This window comes from Seriola aureovittata, chromosome 17 (genome assembly GCF_021018895.1).
Source record: "Seriola aureovittata isolate HTS-2021-v1 ecotype China chromosome 17, ASM2101889v1, whole genome shotgun sequence".
NCBI lineage: Eukaryota > Metazoa > Chordata > Actinopteri > Carangiformes > Carangidae > Seriola > Seriola aureovittata.
Window position 1 is genome coordinate 5388236 of NC_079380.1, and position 17417 is coordinate 5405652.

Here is a 17417-nt window from a genome sequence, read left to right on the forward strand (position 1 = left end):
GATAACGCACTGAGTCCTTTCTGCTTGTCCCTCCCCAACCTGGTTTTCTCTCATTTCTCTCTGCAGAACCAAGCAGAAGCCCACTATAAGGGCCACAAGCACGCCCGGAAACTCAAAGCCATGGAGGCCCAGAAGAACAGGCAGCGGAGAGCCGGGGAGGCCTCATCCACGGGGAGGGAGAGGGACCGAGACAGAGAGCGGGAACGGGAGCGGGACAGGAGCAAGACATCGACGTCCGAGGCGGCTCTTCCCGTGCTCATGGATACGAGCTTAGTGGAGGGAACAAGTACGTAAACAGACAGAGAGATGGGAAGAAAACAACAGCAAAGAGAAGGCTATTTGTAACTGATCCTTCTCCGCCTCTCTCCACCTTCTTGATCATCACTCTATCATGCTTTGGTTCCTCTAATTCCCCCTTCCACTCCATTTCATCTTTCCAAATCCCCTCCACCTGTCCTGCTCTCACATCATTGACTGCTTCCATCCTCCTCCTCCATGTCTTGGCCTCCCTTATCTCCTTCCCTCTGCTTCAGTTTGCTACACTTTGAGATTACAACTTCTGTGCACCTTATCCTTTACCCTCTTATCCTCCTGTCCCCTCTGTCTTTCTGTGCATTCAACCCTCAGCAATTTTAACCCCCAACCCCACCCACCCCCACCCCCTTGCAAAACCTTTTTGACCTGGCTCTCTGCCCATGTGCCTTGTGATTGATAGAGGTCTCCAAAGCTGTGGGATTGTGGGATGTCTGGAAGCAAGAGATGCTGTGTAAATAAAGGGGCTGGCTGAGATCGATCTGAGCCTCACTGGGGTCGTTTTTACCCCCTTTGTCTCTTAATTTCCACTGCTTGACTCTTCCTCGCTCCCCCCTGCTCTCTCCTATCTGTCTTGGTTTGATAGAGAGGACGGTTGTGGAACCAGAATCGGTGTATTTGTGCAGCAATGAAATGCATGACACGCAGTAGTGGTTGAGTTGAGAGGAAGTGAAATGATGATGAGAGTTTTCATTTAAGAGGCTGTCAAAAAGGAAATAAAGTTGAAAGAAATCAAAGGCACTCATCTCCTTTTGCAAAAAGTTCAAATGTTTATGGTGTAAATACAGACATTTGAACCTTTGATAAAGAAAGAGGAGAGCATTGGTTTTCTTTCAGCACAATATGGAGGACGACTTTTCCACAAAACGTGGCTCAGAGAGCATGAATTGCTCCGATGCCATTTTGACTGCAGAGTGAGCCCATTACCTTCTCATGTTGCACTCGTCTGGAACCACACTTTTCATTCATCCATCCAAGGTGATGGGAGTGGAGAAGTGGTAAACCCCCCCCCCCCCCCCTTTTACTGTCTTACTTCCTCCTCCCTTCCACTTCCCCCTGCCCCAGAGAAGATCCCTATCTGAGCAGAATTTCAAAATGCTCTTGGATGCTAGATGAAATATCAGAGAAGAGATAAGGTTCTGGAGGGAGGAGGGAGACGGTTTGTACTTCATCCCCTCTCATAGATGTGCTTGTGTGCACATGGGCACACACACACACACACACACACACATATGCACACATTTTTGCCTTGAGCACTAAGAGTCTCCTTCAGAAAGGAGAAAGTGGACAAAAGACTGGAAGCCTGATAACGCTCTCATCAAACCTCATTTTAATATTCCGCCGTTGCAAAGGGGAGCTCTGAAAGAGGGAAGCAGCAGAGACGAAATGAGATGATGAGTGGAAAATGAAAGATAAGATGAAATGAATGAAGGAGACAGAGAGAGAGAGGGAGGAATAAGCACGGGGGGGGGGGGGTCAGCGGACAGAGAAAGTAGATAAGTCATAGCTAGTTTTTATGCTGTGAATAATTTTACAGTTCCAAGGCAATTTTGTGAGGAGGAACACTCTTTAATAAGCCCAATTGTGTGATTGGCCTAATGTGAAATTGAAATGCAGCAGTGCGAGCCATGCACCACAATGCCAACCTGTAATGGAATAGAGCTCCAAATTAACACTCTATGAAATGAGTTATGTCTGCCATGAAACTGAAAGCTGGTGGGAAGCCGTCTGAGGGTAATGCCCACATTGTCCGCCACCAGGAAGCAATAACACACCTGTCGGCTGTTCCTCTGAGCAGTCTGCGGGGCTCGGAATAAACAGATTCCTCTGTAGTCCAAAAGGTCGGCCCACTCGGCTCCATGAGGATACCTGCCGATGCACACTCGGACGCAGGAAGCCGCTGCCATGCACGTACCACTTCTTTTTGGCTGGGAGGTGCTGGACCTCAAGTGCACTTTAGGTGCACAAGAACACGAAAAGAAACGATGAGTCGCAAATTGCTTTCCGAATACATGTGGTCCAGAGCCACGGCGGGATGGACGAAGTAATTAAGATTCAGGCCTTGTCACAACATAATTAAGATTAATAGCAAAACACTTATTTGAATTAAATAGCAATATGACAGGGCCAGACACAAACACAGGACCTTAAAGCACCAGTACAGCCTCTACACCTGTGGTTCCCAACCTGTGGTTCCCAACCTGTGGGCCGTGAAGGTATTGCAACAAAGCATTTGCAAAACAGCACAATATTGGTGAAAAGGTATAATTCTAAACATATATATAAACATGTATATAAATAATGTTTTTAAATGTTTTAAAATGAAATGATCTTTGAAAACATTAAAAATGATAGGAAAAACCCATGATAGACACTGACCACTTTGCGGTGCTGACAGATGCTGAAACGACAAGTGATCTCTCTTGTCAAACAAAACAGGAAAACTGAGCTCTGCTTTCAGTTCAGTCCTGACTGTTCGATCGTCAGTGATGTGCATGTTTTTTTTGGAAATGCTGAACTGAATGAATCAGTTTCCAAATGATAATCGTGAACGGCCGCTCACGTTTTACCACAGTTTTACGGCACGCCGCATGACGTCACCATAGACACGGCCCAGCATGGCGGTTTTAAATGTAACTCATGTCTGTGATTCTTCAGTGGTGTACAATAATTCATTTAGTTTGGGAGTGGCAATTATTTGGGGCTGGTGATGGACGGGTAGAAGAAGGTTCTATTGAAAAAGAAAAGCAGCCTATTTATTTAAAAAAAACAAAACGGAACAAATGAAGGTGATCTAGCTCATTTTCATCTGTATGAACTGAACTTTGAGCTAGTTTCTTTTAAGTGTGAAGTGGCACAACACTGTTGATCATTAAAATAAAAAGTGCTGATGTATTATTGGGCCTCTGTGTTACAGGGTTGGATGTGAGGCGTCAACATTTTTGAGATTTTCAAGTTGGCCATGAGTTGGAAAAGGTTGGGAACTACTGTCTATGAAAAACAAGATCATTCATCAAATGCCCCAAAAACGACTTTTGTTCATGCTCAGTGACACAAGCCTCCAGCAGCCGAAAGGAATAATAATTGCTCTTGTCCACTGGGAGCAAAAGAGAAAGTAGAGTGATGTTCTTGTTCCTATAGAACCTCAGTGTCTGCAGATGGGAGGAGGCTGGCGTGAACAGAACGTCCAGCTATAATATACTGTTTGTTTACCAAATCCCACCGACAGTCCATGTTGGTTAGTTTTAACCATGACCATAACTTTACATTATTACATTATTATTGTAACCACCAACCTTAATGAAGTAGTAATTGTAACTCAAACCATGATGTTTTCCCAACCTTAACAAAGTAGTTTTTTTGTTCCTGAACCGTGGTGGTGAAAGGTCGCAAACCGCTTGCAGGGCACTGACGAGCAGCATATTTAGAAGTAATTTGAAATACATGTTGACAGCACAAGACACAAATGCAGGACCTTAATCTGCCCAAGTATAAACCGAACCTCTACACCAATGAGGATGTCCTACATTTGTTCGTTTCACTGCTTCAAACTACCAACAAGTGTCCCGTGTTACACAAAAAAATTCTATCACATCACAGTGAGACTTTCCAACATCTCTTACTTTCTACTGACATTCTGTCATTTAGGGCAACACAACAATTCATACATACAGGAGGGAGACAGGGAAAAGCAGAGACGACGTTTCCAATCGTACAAAGGGGGGGGGGGGCGATGATTAAAAACCATGTCCCAGACAGCAAAGGAGGGAGTAGGCAGACAGTGAGTGAGCTAGTTGGAGAGCAGCAGGCCAGTGCCCAGAGACAGAGGGTCCGCATCAGTCGTGACAAGCATCAGTCAAGCTCGGCTTTGATTGACTCGGCTGTTGAAACAGGTCTTCACAGGGACTCTGTCTGTCATCACTGTAATAATGATTTAAAGCAAGGATTTTTCCCTGTGGAAGTTGTTTATGTTCTGAGGCTGCCTTGGTTCATCGCTCGCCCGCTAAACCGAGTGCTCAGTGTGTGTTTGTGTGTGTGAGCATATGCATAATGAGTCAAATATTCATATGTATTTGCTGCTTGGCTGTGGTTAGAGTTCTCAGTGGATCAATCTGCTGAACAGAGATCTCTGCAGATGTGTTTACACTCCAAAAGACTGTCAGACTTGATTGGACTGTTAAAACATGGATTAAATTCTTTTTGGGTTACATAAAACTGATGACTGCCTGCCTAACATTGATCCAAATGTCCATAATTTGCTGCTATGTAACTCCACAGAGGCCCTGCTGGCGCTGCCAATATGCTGGCCTTTGCTCTGGCAGTTTGCCAATGTTGCTGGAAGTCTCTGTTATCTTGTTGATGGTCAGAGGGCAAATGAGACGGCTGACGAATGGGCAGACAGGCATTTGCTTCGAGAGGAGGTTGGAAGAGTCTTGATATCTATCAAAATGTTTCATCAGTTTCACCCTTAGTCTGCTACAAAAACAGCTCTTTTCACAGCTTCCTATCAGGGCTTCAGCTAACAATTATTTCCTTTTTCAATCAATCTGTGTGTTATATATTTCTCACAATTAATAGATTCATCTTTTCAGTTGGTAAAATACCTGAAATACTGCCCTTCACAGTTTCTCAGATGTGTCATCCTGAAACTGATGGTTTTATGCGAACAACAATCCCTAACCCAAAGATTATTTTTAATTAACAATACTATACAAAAAGAGAAATGTAGGAAATCCTCACATCCAAGAAGCCAGTATCTATAAAAGCCCATTTAAGCCAAGAAACAAAAAAGAAGATAGAAATAGTTATGATAAAAATAAAAACATTTGAAAATTATGGGATAAAAACACAAAAATGTTAACTGATTAAATCAAAATTAAAATTATAAAGCAAAAAGTCCAAAGTATAAGATAGACAGTCAAAATTATTGGATAAAGAGTCAAAATGTTTTATCAAGACTAACTTTTTCTATCTTTTCATTTACTCATTTCATTTCACTTTAAAAAAAATGTGACTGGCATCAATGGGATTCCATAAATCTACATTTTTTTTAATTTTTTTTCTTTGGTGGATAAAGTTTGGGCTTTTTAAAAATGAGGATACCTGAAACCCAGGAGGGATGTGTGAAATGATTCTTTGCTGAATGAGCTCCTTCATGATCCGAGCTTTTGGATTTTCAGAGAGCTTTGATTCCCACCGGCCTCCATGTCTTCCCCTGTAAGGTTCCTGCTAAATCCATTGATCAGTATCACTCCCCTCTGGAGACTTCTCAGGTGGCCGTATCTTTCACATAAGCTCAGGATCATACCCCCCCCTGCCCCCCCTACAGAGGAGCGCAAATTCCTCAGGGGTCACTCTCATTACAGCGAGGGGGACTGTCTAATCTAGCTTCTATATAGGTTCTTTCTCTTGAGTGGGAATGAGAGAGGAAGACCCTTATCTCCAATGATGAATTTACTCTGAGACGCAAAAGAGAAAATCAATGAAGCACAGTTGCATTGAGAGGGGTTGCAAGTGTGTGTGCGGGGAGAAAGCGTACTATATTCAGCGAGCGTAGCGTGCTGTGCGCTGGGGCGAAGTGTGTGTCTCCCTCGGGAGGGCATTGGGGTGAAGGGGAGGTGGGTAATAGAACTCTAGTGACTTATTGGCGTGGCCCGGCAGTCGATGGGTTTGTTTATATTGACTGAGACTCCGGGTCCACTTGATATTTGAATAGTGAGGGAGCCAGCACTCGAAGAGCACTCTCAATGTTGCCTCCAATGTTGTACTGAAAGACAAATGGCTATTTGAAAATTAATTTGGCAGACTTAATATTTGCAAAAAAAAGTCAATCTGTAAAGTATTTTGCTGATTAAGCATGCATGGGGATTTTTCTCGCTATTTATTTAGGCTCATTGTGTTTTCATGCTTTGTTGGCGTTATTTTAACTGTTATGAGAAAATCTTCAAATACATATTGGACAGTGTAATCAAATACAATGTAATTATGTATTTTACTAATTACTCAACAAACTAGAATTTCACCTCATGGTTGTATCCCTCCGCCAACCAGCCAAGTAGCAGGACATATGGTCACAATCTCTCCTTCCTGAGTTACAGCATCGAATAATGGCCCGACATGTTTAACAGAACATTATGATGTCACAGTGAAGTTGACCTTTGACCGTTTGGATATAAAATGTCATCACTTCATCTTATCCTTATAGACATTTGAGTTAAATTGTGTCATAATTAGTGAATGAATTTGTGAGTTATGGCCGTAAACGTGTTTTGTGAGGTCACAGTGTGCTCTGGGCGTTCTTGATTTATCACATTCACAAGAACGTGACATAACTGTGACCTTGACCTTTGACCTTTGTCCACCAAAATCTAATCAGTTCATCTTTGAGTCAAAGTGAACGTTTGTTCCAAATCTAAACAAATCTCCTCAAGGTGATCTTTAGGTATCACATTCACAAGGCCAAAACTGTGTTTTGAGAGGTCAGTGACCTTTGACCTTTGACCACCAAAATCTAATTAGTATATCCCTGAGTCCTAATGAATGAATGTGACAAATTTGAAGAAGTTCTGTCAAGGCGTTACCGAGACATCGCGTTCATGAGAATGGGACGGTGCTGCGGCATAAAAAGTAATTAGTTACATAACTTGTTATATCACGTGGTAACTCAGCACAAGTGCCTTTTAATTGTGAGGCCTCCACACCTACTGTCACATAGTCTGTAATGAACATATGTAGAAATAGTAGCCTACAGTTTGGAAGTATTTACTATTAAGAGTGACTGTAGCCTTGGTGACAGTAGCAGTCCAGATGTCCCGTCCTCACAGTGACGCTAACGGCTTCTCACAGTCTCCAACGCTAAACCAAACCAGCTGATTCTTGAATGTAGGCAGACCTGTCTCTCACATTAAGAAGCCAGCCAAGAACACATGACATCTTAGAATTATCAGGTGTGGCATTTCTCTAACATCTCCAGCCCCTGCACCAAGCTAGCACAGACCAGTCTGCCCGCTGAACATGCAGAGACCAAACTGAAACCTCTGTCATCTCCCATTAAGACAGGGAACATTTCTACCCTCCGAATGATCAAAGTGACTTTACTGTCGTAATTTTACTGTAGTAATTTCAAATTCTAATCCCTTAAACACATTACTAAAAAAATAAAATAAAAATAAATAAGTTGTAAGTAAAAAGTAAGTTGAATGAACCACAGTTTGCTGATGCTCTCCTGTGTTGCTACTGTTTTATGCAGGTCTTCAAACTGATTTAGAACCAGCCAACCTGGAGGCGAAGCTCGAGGAGAGTCCCAGGAGCTCAGTTATGCTGACGCCAGTATCAGAGGTTTCCTCTGTCGAGTTGGTCACCCTCTCCCCTCCTCAGATTTCGCCTTCCTCACAGCTCTCTGAAACTGCCTCAGACACCAGCGCCCCCGAAGCCCCTGAAGCCCCTGAAGCCCCAGAGGCCACCGAGGCCGCGGGCCTGAATACTGAGTCAGGCAGCCATGCAGACACGTCCAGCACAAATGGAGAGCCACATACAGATGAGGACAAGGAGCCCAAGAAGAGCAAGGCTCACCTCCATTGTCCTGTTTGTAAAGTGACAGTGAACTCTGTCTCCCAACTGGAAGCACATAACAGCGGTAAAGGACTTTTTAAAAAGGCTTCTGCATTTGTAATTGACTCATAGTTGGCTGAAAATGTTGGGAATCTGAGCATCAAATAGATGCAGAGCACAGATCTGTCAACTCTTTGCTCTCTCGCCGCCAGGTACAAAGCACAAACTGATGCTGGAAGGTCACAGTGTTCTGCCACGACGCAGAGGGAAAGTGGTGGCAGCTCGTGCTGGGTGCAAGAGCAAGCGGCTGGGCAGCAAAGGCAGCGTCGGGGTTCCCAGCAAGAACTTCCAGTGTGAAGTGTGTGAGATCTTTGTGAATTCTGAGACCCAGCTGAGCCAGGTAAAATGGGTAGAAGACTGTATTATATCAGTGTGGCCACAGAATGAATCAGAAAGCAGTACTACCTGCGTATTGTTAGTAATTACCTTACACATCAGGACACTGATACAACACGAATAAAGACCAGGCTGACCTGCACAAATGATGTGTATTAAAATGATAAACATCAATGCTGGGATTTTAAAGACCTTACTTAATCCAAGAGCCCATTTGAACATCACCTTGATGGAGGAAATGCACGAGTGCTTAAATCAAAGCAGCGGTTTCATTTACAGCCACATGAATGAAGCCACTGAAAAGCAGGTTGTGAGTGCAGAGCACATTCAAGCAGCAGCTATTTTTCCACATTAGACAGATATCATCTGATGCTATAACTAACTGAAAAGCTCCTCACTGAGCAGGGATTTATTTGCCACTCATTATTGCAAGCTACTAATGCCTCGTGTATTTAATTTTCTGGTTTCATTGGCATCAAACCAGGTTGGTGAAGTAATTTCTCTCCTTTTGATGTTCATTAAACGCTACATCTGAGTGAAAGGATTGTCTTGGAAACTTCGCCCCGGCTGGAGGAGAATGTGGAAAAGATACAGGATATGTTGGCATGTGTGAGCGCCCAGGCTGCTGTAGCCTTAAATGCATTCCACCGGTCTCATATAAACATCCCCTATCCCAGGAGGGTGTAAGCCTGTTAGCAATGCAGCCAGAGAGGAGGGAGATACTGTGGCGGTGGTAGAAAGTGATGTGATGTAATTTCGGTGCACTTCAGTCATAATCAATGTGTATCCATTATTAATTCAGCAGATAACACTTGAAGTTGTTCCACTGTGGTACAACAGATGCTTGTTAGCTCGCTAATGGTATTTCTGCTGGTCTCTGCAGCACATGAATAGCAGAAGGCACAAGGACAGGCTGGCCGGAAAACCACCCAAACCCAAATTTACCCCCCACAGCAAGAGCCAGCCAAGCTCCAGCTTAGCGGTAAGTCTCAGCATAAAGACACAGACAAACAAAACACTGTCACGCAAATATGCACCCATACACACACACACAAACAAAACATAATTGCCTTTCTCTTAGCACAGATATGCTTGAACATGCTGCGCACATGTGCCAAGACTGGAATAAATTCAATGTAGCTCGTAAACTAATCCATTTTTAAACACTTGTTTTAATTTATCTTTGTTACAGTTAACTGATTTGACCCCAGCCCCGACAGACAGACACACACACACACACACACACACACACACACAGTGATCTCATTACATTGTGCTTAGGGGCTTCTATGTCTCGGCAAGGCAGCATGCTCGTGTGCCTGTACTGTCAGAGAGGTTAAGCACACTGTTGTACTCAGTGAGTCCCCTACCCATGAGACAGGTCTAAAATAGTCCCGCTCTCCCCCACTGACCAGCTCTGACAACAGCAGCCTGAATCAGCACTCCAGATTAATCACTTCTCTGCTCCTGTCATATACACACCTCCCCATCTCTCCTCCTCCCCATACTCCTCCTCCTCCTCCTCCTCCTCCATCCTACAGAACGTGAGATGGAGTGGCTATGCAGGCGTGGCTGTGTCTGCCATGAAGAAAGCATTCAGCCAGTACAACCTCACCTCCCTCTCCTCGCAGGTCAGTGGCAGGAGAGGCCGAGACTGGGGTTGGATTGGAGGGCGAGAGCTTCAGCTGGCTGGACTTTAGGCCTGGCCAGGGGCAGGAGACTGAGCAGAGATAATGAAGAAGTCTTGTTTATGTTAAAGGGATAGTTCAGATTTTTTTTTTGTTTGTTTGTACGTTTGTTTGTTTGTTTTTTTACATGATGTGCTATTCACTTTACTCGCTGGTGTTAATGTGAATACAGTTGTGAAGTGGGAGATGCTATTTCAGGAAAAATCCTATTCATTTTTCCCGTGTACGATGTTACATGACTTACGGTTGGAACATTTCTGTGGCTTTGATGAGCAAGAAACTCTTCCAGGTTAAATCACCAGTAGAAAATATCTGCACCTATGTCAGAAAATATCTGGTTCTTTGAAAGAAAATCGAAGGTACAAGCCTGTGAACATAAAAATATCGGCTGAGAGGTACACTACTAAGGTGCAGACCAGGTGCATCTTTTTCTCCATAGCAACAGCATCCGAAGCTCATAGATACAGTAATATTGAGACTCATCTGTACCAAACTAACAGACCTAATTACTCATATACAAAGTTGAAATAATTCAAACTAGTGGTTATGATAAAGAATTCACATGATTGTTAAATGATTCTGGAGAATCTTGTGTTTCTGTATTCAGTAAGATTGAGCATATTGCAGAAAGAAAGTTTTGAAATGACATTAGCGTCGTCTGTTCGTCCTTTGGAGAGGTGTGTGGAAAGACACAGCCCTCGAAGAACGTTTTAATCGTCCATTTGCGAGGTTTCAGTCTCCATTCTGACCTCTTTGTATCATGAAAGTTATTAGTTCCATGATAGAGAGAGGTCTGCATCTTTACTGCATCAAATACCAACCTACAGCAGCTGAAGTCAGCTTGAATTCACCGCTGTTACGCTGGATTCAAATATAGTTCTCCTATTAAGACACTGATAAAAAAAAAAAAAGTGTTACAGTGTTTGTGATACGTATTTAGCAATTCTGTTGAGAAAGTGTTTCCACCATTGCTTCCAAGCTTACAACGGCTAAATACTTTTTAAACCCAACTCTAAAGCCTACAAGGAGTGAGTGTTGGTTTAAGAAAAAAAAAAGGAGCTGTGCTATGGTTTTTTGGAAGCTTGGTGAGATCTCAGCAAGTCTCCTCTTAGCTGTGCATCTGTCCATGCATCAATATGATGAACAGTGAGTAAAGCATTCCACCTTAAAAAAATCTGAACTATCCTTTTAACTCCACAGAGTTTTAAATGAAATGTCTGTCATTAACCCTTGTCCTTAATGGAATAGGCTGAAGTGTCCATACTGTAGTCCTAGCATTAGCCTATTATGTATATATACATGCAGTATATATGTGAGTGATGATGCAACAAGCTATCAGGAATCCAGTTCTGTCTGCTATTTAGTGGGAACATGTTTTCCTCTGCTGCAGCTGTGTGTGCAAACAAGTGCCGTGACTTTGGGAAACATGTTTGCCCGACTAAACATGCTATGCCCTCACCGTGTTCTTCTCTCACTTCTCACCGCCGCCCCCCACCCCCACCCCCACCCCCACCCCCACCCTCCTGTCGTCTCCAGACCAAACTGGCCTTGCAGAAGCAGCTGACCAAGAGCTTGACAACTGGCTTCCTGCCCAGCCCCCTCACCCCGCCAACTCTGTGCACAGTGGCAACTAACCCGCTGGCTCTGCGCCACCCAGTGGGCACCACCACCTTCATTCAGACCCCCTTCCTGGGCCCTGCACTGTTTCGGCCTGCCCCGGGGCCACTGAGGGCCACACACACACCCATCATCTTCTCCCCCTACTAAAGACTTAACCCACTTCCCATTTGAGCTCCTCCCCTGTCCCCTTACCAAACCCCAGGCCCAACTTTAGGTGTGACCCACATGACAGAGGCCACACGCAAACTATGCAGCCCGCCTGACTTACGATGGAACCAGTGCACAAGTCCTGACGCTCAGACAGCCACGAGGCCTGAGAGCTGTTCCTATCACAAAGGCCAAGATCCCCTATCATGCCTTCTTTCTGCTCCTCTTATCATGACCTACGGAGCAGGACAGGCCTCCAGACAGTGACTGGTGCACAGAGGCCGCTTTTATAGCCATTTCATGGGTCAACATGGTTTGGATTATGGATATTATTGTGTAATTTATTAGAGAACAAATATAGACAAGTCTAGATGTATGTTTAGTGTGGTTGCCACAAAATAAGGTCCCTTTACTTGATGCTCTTTTAAAATGTTTTTAACTTATTGGTTTTGGGGTTTTATGAAAGACGGGATGATCATACATTAGGTCATTAAAACAGCTGAAACTGAGGTGTACTCCTGTATGACTGGACAAGCCAGTCTCATTGATCTGTGTTTTCTAGCAAACTTAATGCTGTCACTCTGCATCTTGGACATGGCTATTATCAAACAACTCTCTATACAAATACCCCTTCATGTGGATCGATAACTCCATATGCTAAAACCTCATTAGCTTCATTTTGCATCTCCAGCCCTCTCCCTAAAACTGCTTCCCCAAGCCCTTAAAAACATTTCCTCCTCTCTTTCTTTCTGAGTCACAGCCATAGTCAGAGTCCTCCAGATTTTTTTCTTCCTTTCCTGTATCCCCAGGATTAAACACTCATTAAGGTCCAGAAAAGGTCAGCTTGTCAACTTGACTTTGTTTCAATTTGTAAATCTGTCTCTTTTTTTCTTTTTTTGGTCCAGTGCATCATTCACGCAATGCAGCTTGAACATCATGTTCTCGCCAAGCTAGCCGCATGAAAACATTTTTGCAGCTACAGACGTCTTACATTGCAAAATGCCATCATTTCTTTCCCCATGTGACTCTTTGTCTATTCCTAATTCCTCCTTCACCCCGCTGTCATCACCTCGCTGTTGCTCCTTGTTTCTCTCTGGCGTTATCTCTGCATGAGATGATGAGGAGCAGGGAAAGCCTCCCCCCAACACACACACACACATAATTGCACACATGATGAAAACGCAACGGATAACTTGAAGACCTGATGGGATTTCAGAGCTCAGTGAAAAGTTTGGGTGACAGTAGGTGGGGAGGCTGCTCAGCTGGTACTTGATTGACATCCTGTTGCAGTGTCTGCATACAACGTAGGAGGGAACAAAGAACAGTGCCATGGCAACCACATTAAGAGCACCTTAAAACTGATTTACTTACAAAAGCAATGAAAATTGTGTTGATATTCACCTTTTTTTTTTTGCTCTAGTTGTGTGTTTATACAATCCCATGTTTAATGTCGGTGAGAATTTTGCTTTGGAACAAAAAAAAAAAAACAATCAGGTGAGAATGATCATTTTATGGTTCATCCATAACTTAGACAAATCTCACATTTAAAGCAATACATTCGGTATGTTTATGTTTATGATGTGTTTTCAGTGTGTCAATGGCTTTATCTATTCTATACTGTACACACCTGTAACGATGTATTACGTACTCAAACAGCCAAGGGCCAACAAATGATGAGTTGCTCTGACGGGTGCTGCCCTTGGTGCTTGATGCTCATGGTCAGTCTTCACATGTTTTCACTCTGGGCTGAGCCGTTCCATTTATAGCTGCTCTCGCGCTGCGGCGAGAGGGTGCTTCAGCGCCGTATGACATTGCTGTTCCGCTTTTTAGCCGAGCAGGAGAACTTTTGTATGACTTCCACTGAGCAAAACAATGTTACGTCAGAGACAAGTTGTTTGGGATAAGTGTCACAATAAGTGCAACATCAACTGTCATATTGCTGTTCATGCTCGAGTGCTGTCTCACCCACGCCCCCCCACCACCACCACAACCACCACCACCCTCCCACCCAGGATATCTACTGACACTCAACCCTCCCTCTGCCAAAACAGACTGCTGGCAAGGTCTCATAAGGACTTGGAGCGCACACGTCATCCTTCCTTCAACACTCATGCCAAATCATGTTCTCTTAAATTACAGTAATGGAGCAAATCCTATGCATTTCTCATTGTGCAATATGTATAGTTGTCTGTGATGCAGCAGTGCCATCTGTCGTGAAAACCCTGTAATTGCCATCCAGTACTCGTGCTCCTACAAGACCTTTGATCCTATGTACATTTCTGTTTAAGGAACCCCAAGTCTTTGTGGGTAATCGAAGCCACCGGGTCTCCCCGCCATACCGATGTGATCCTCCCCAGTCGCACAACTCAGTGAACCAGCCAGCCTTTAATCTTCACTGTTTGTTTGTTTCTATCGCTCATTGGGAACTCTGACCTAAAGAACTGAAACTTTTCTTAAAATAAGAATCTAGAGAAGGCAAATTATATGTAGAAATCATAGAGTAACTATAGAGATTTTATCAGAGTTGCTATTGTTATCTGTATCACAAAGAACTGCTATCATAGAAGAGAGTAGATAATGTTATTGTAGGCTCTGTACAGCATACAGGGAAAGGAAAAATGCTTTGCTTTCTTTCTTTCTTTTTTTTCCCTCATTTGTTTGTTTATTTACATGGTTTTACCGATATGTTTTTTTAAAGTACAAGAGAAAATATTTAAAACAAAATTTTATGAGTGAGCTTTTTTTTTTTCTCTTTTTCCTTGTTGACGGTGTCTGAATTAATAAAGTTATTCAAGGCCTTTTTTAGACGATATCCTAAAGTCACATTAGCCAGGCCTTCTCAGGGGTAACAGGTTGAGCAAATGCTAACATGACCATCCATTCAGGGTATCCCTCCATATCTCTAGAGAGCAGGAAACACTGTATGCATGGATGGATTGACAAAAAACAAACAAAAAGACTTACAGTGCTGTACATTAGAGAGGACAAGGGATGGTTTTGGAAAATAAAGCTTTTAGAACTTGTAAAAAAAAAAAAAAAAAAAATGGTTTTAATGTGTGTGTGAGTGTGCATCATGGGTACAACAGGAAAACAGCAGCATCCCAGAAGGCAGTGCTTTGATTCTCACTGATATTTGAGCAATAACAATATGTGGGTGGCTGCGTGAGGAAAGAAAATGACAGATAACTCAGGCAGATGATTGCTAATGAACAAACAGTGACAACACGAGTTCTCAGATTCACAAAGATGCTCAACGTTGCCCTCGTTCTTGAATTATGTTCAGTACATTTCAATCATACAAGATTTTTAATTTTATTTTTTTAATTCAAAATATTAAACTTAAAATCATAAACTTATTAATAATCAGTCAGTAAAAGCTAAGAGCATTTTATACAGCACATAATCCTGAGTGTGCAGGTGCAGGTAGGCAGGCTTCTCAGCGACACCCTCACAGCATCTGTTCATCTGGCAACATCACAGCCGCTCATTTTCCAGCCATTTCAGGGAACAACTTGCGACAGCAGGGCTGGTGTTAACCCGCAGATACATTGGTGAAAGCAAATGGAAACAAGTTAAGCTACCACGTCTGAGCTCTCTTACATCTGTTACGCACAGAGGAGCGATAGAATAATATACCTGAGTGGCTGATGTGGTTTACAGACAAGCTAATCTCCTTTATCTTCAGATGATTCTCCACAGATGGCCGCTACAATACATTGTGCTCTGGATTGGCTCCGGCTACAGCAGGAAGATTTGTTATTGAACAGTGAATCCTCCTGGAGTGTGGAACACTATCTCACTGTTTCTCAACATCTGCTGTGTGTTTGCCAACATGATGCAGTGTGGTTGCCTGTCTCTGTGCTGTGGTTCCCGTCATCCCCAAAGCCGACCTCAACACATCTGTCCCTGGAGTCTTCATATGCGATAAACTGTGACTCTGTGCTTTCATCTATCACACCAGATCACCGTGTACTTAGCTCAGTTAGCTCTGTATTAATTTTCCAGTCTTCCTCTTTATTTGAAGGAGAGCCCTTGGATTACACACTGATGTTGTCCTCTACGCCTCAGGCCAAGCACCAGCCTCTCCTTTGTGGAAACATGTAGATAAGCACGGCACCTCCTATGGTGCCGATCAAAGGAAAGCCATTGGATCCTCAGCACTTCCTAAAGCCGGTAGGAGGACATGATGACCTTGCTAAGCTGCGACACTGCTCCATTATCTTATCTTATATGCTCTCCATGGAGGGAGCGACACCCTTATCTCCTGCTGCGGTGGTCAGCCAACGCTCCTTCACTCAAGAGTCACGACTTTTACAAACAAGGCTTCAGTGTAGGTGTGTGTGTGTGTGTGTGTGTGTGTGTGTGTGTGTGTGTGTGTGTGTGTGTGTGTGTGTGTGTGTGTGTGTGTGTGTGTGTGTGTGTGTGTGTGTGCGTGTGCGTGCGTGCGTGCGTGCGTGCGTACACAAGCATAGGCCTTTATGAATTTTTACCATTAATCAGAGGCGTGCAACAAAGATGGGACAGGACGGGGAGAGGGTGAGTCAAACCTGGGACCATGGTGTGCAGTAAGGGTCCTGAACAACACGAGGCCACCACGACACCCTGTGACATAGAGACAAAAAACACTACAGGAACTGACATGGCCAGTTTTTCAACTGTCCACTGTCATGACTAATAATGTAACACAGTGGCTGAAATAGCCTATAATTGATCAAATTAACCCCAGTAGCACTTTATTTTACATATTTAAGATATGGGCCAATTAGTAGAAAGGTCAAGGTAAATGTATGTGTCTCAACACTAATTACCTTGAAATAAATAAGGCATAGTAGAAAAGTGCTATGTGCAGTAATTAACTACTAAATAATGATGTATTTGTTATTTGGTACATAAAAGAAATTAATGGCAAATGCACAACAGTAAACAATGTACTTATAGGTAATTGTACAGTATTTTCCATGTAAATATGCTGTAACTGTGGCCATTAAAAAGGTAACTTCCTCCTGTAATGTGTTACTTCATACTATTACCAAACATACATGATACATGTTTCATGAAAAAAGAAAAGAGTCTTAAACAGTCTGGAGTGTGACTCTGTGGGAATAATGTGTTAGTAGAATGTTTTTATGCAGTTCATCTTGATTTAACATGCTAATAGTTTTAATTAGTGCATTAAAACATATCGTACCAAATCTGAAAGCACATCGGAGCCTATTCTAAACTTTGTAAACTACATGTATTGCTACCAAATACTAAAGCGTCAGCATATGTAAACCAAATATATACCACTTTTTCATAACTCTTTTTATGTAGTCTGGTTATTCTTACAGACGTAGGGTCATTTATTTGTAACCGATGCCTACACTGCAATTATCTAGCGAATACAAGTTAAATATTAAACCTATTACATTATACCATAGTCACTAGTCACTACTTATCATTATTTTTGGTCCTAACCACAGTTAATCAGCCTTTGTATAAATATTTATGGCAGAATTATTAAAGATGTACTTGTTACTGGCTGTTAATGATAACATCACAAAGACAGTGCTGGGTAATTACTGTTAAATAAAGAGACATCCATGTTGTTGCACTGTTGCGGGACAAAATTAAAGGTAAAAAAGGCACAAAAGTGGTGACAGAATGAGACATTAATTTGTTCCTCTGCTTCCACTGTATCTTTATTTAACCCTTCATTGAGCT

The 17417-nt window shown here is 42.9% G+C and overlaps 1 protein-coding gene across 3 annotated transcripts in view; it reads left to right on the forward strand.

Moving 5' to 3' along the window:
- The window catches only part of znf385c (zinc finger protein 385C), a 133327-nt gene extending 116604 nt beyond the window's left edge, over positions 1 to 16723 (forward strand). For 2 of the 3 annotated variants that reach the window (XM_056401975.1, XM_056401976.1), the window contains 6 exons: positions 67 to 286; positions 7562 to 7948; positions 8076 to 8263; positions 9143 to 9241; positions 9801 to 9890; positions 11484 to 16723. In XM_056401975.1, the coding sequence (XP_056257950.1) occupies positions 67 to 286; positions 7562 to 7948; positions 8076 to 8263; positions 9143 to 9241; positions 9801 to 9890; positions 11484 to 11714 (1215 nt within the window). In that variant the 3' untranslated portion in view covers positions 11715 to 16723. The remainder of the gene's footprint in view (positions 1 to 66; positions 287 to 7561; positions 7949 to 8075; positions 8264 to 9142; positions 9242 to 9800; positions 9891 to 11483) is intronic. The other variant, XM_056401977.1, reaches the window with a different exon arrangement.
- Positions 16724 to 17417: the final 694 nt, after the last annotated feature.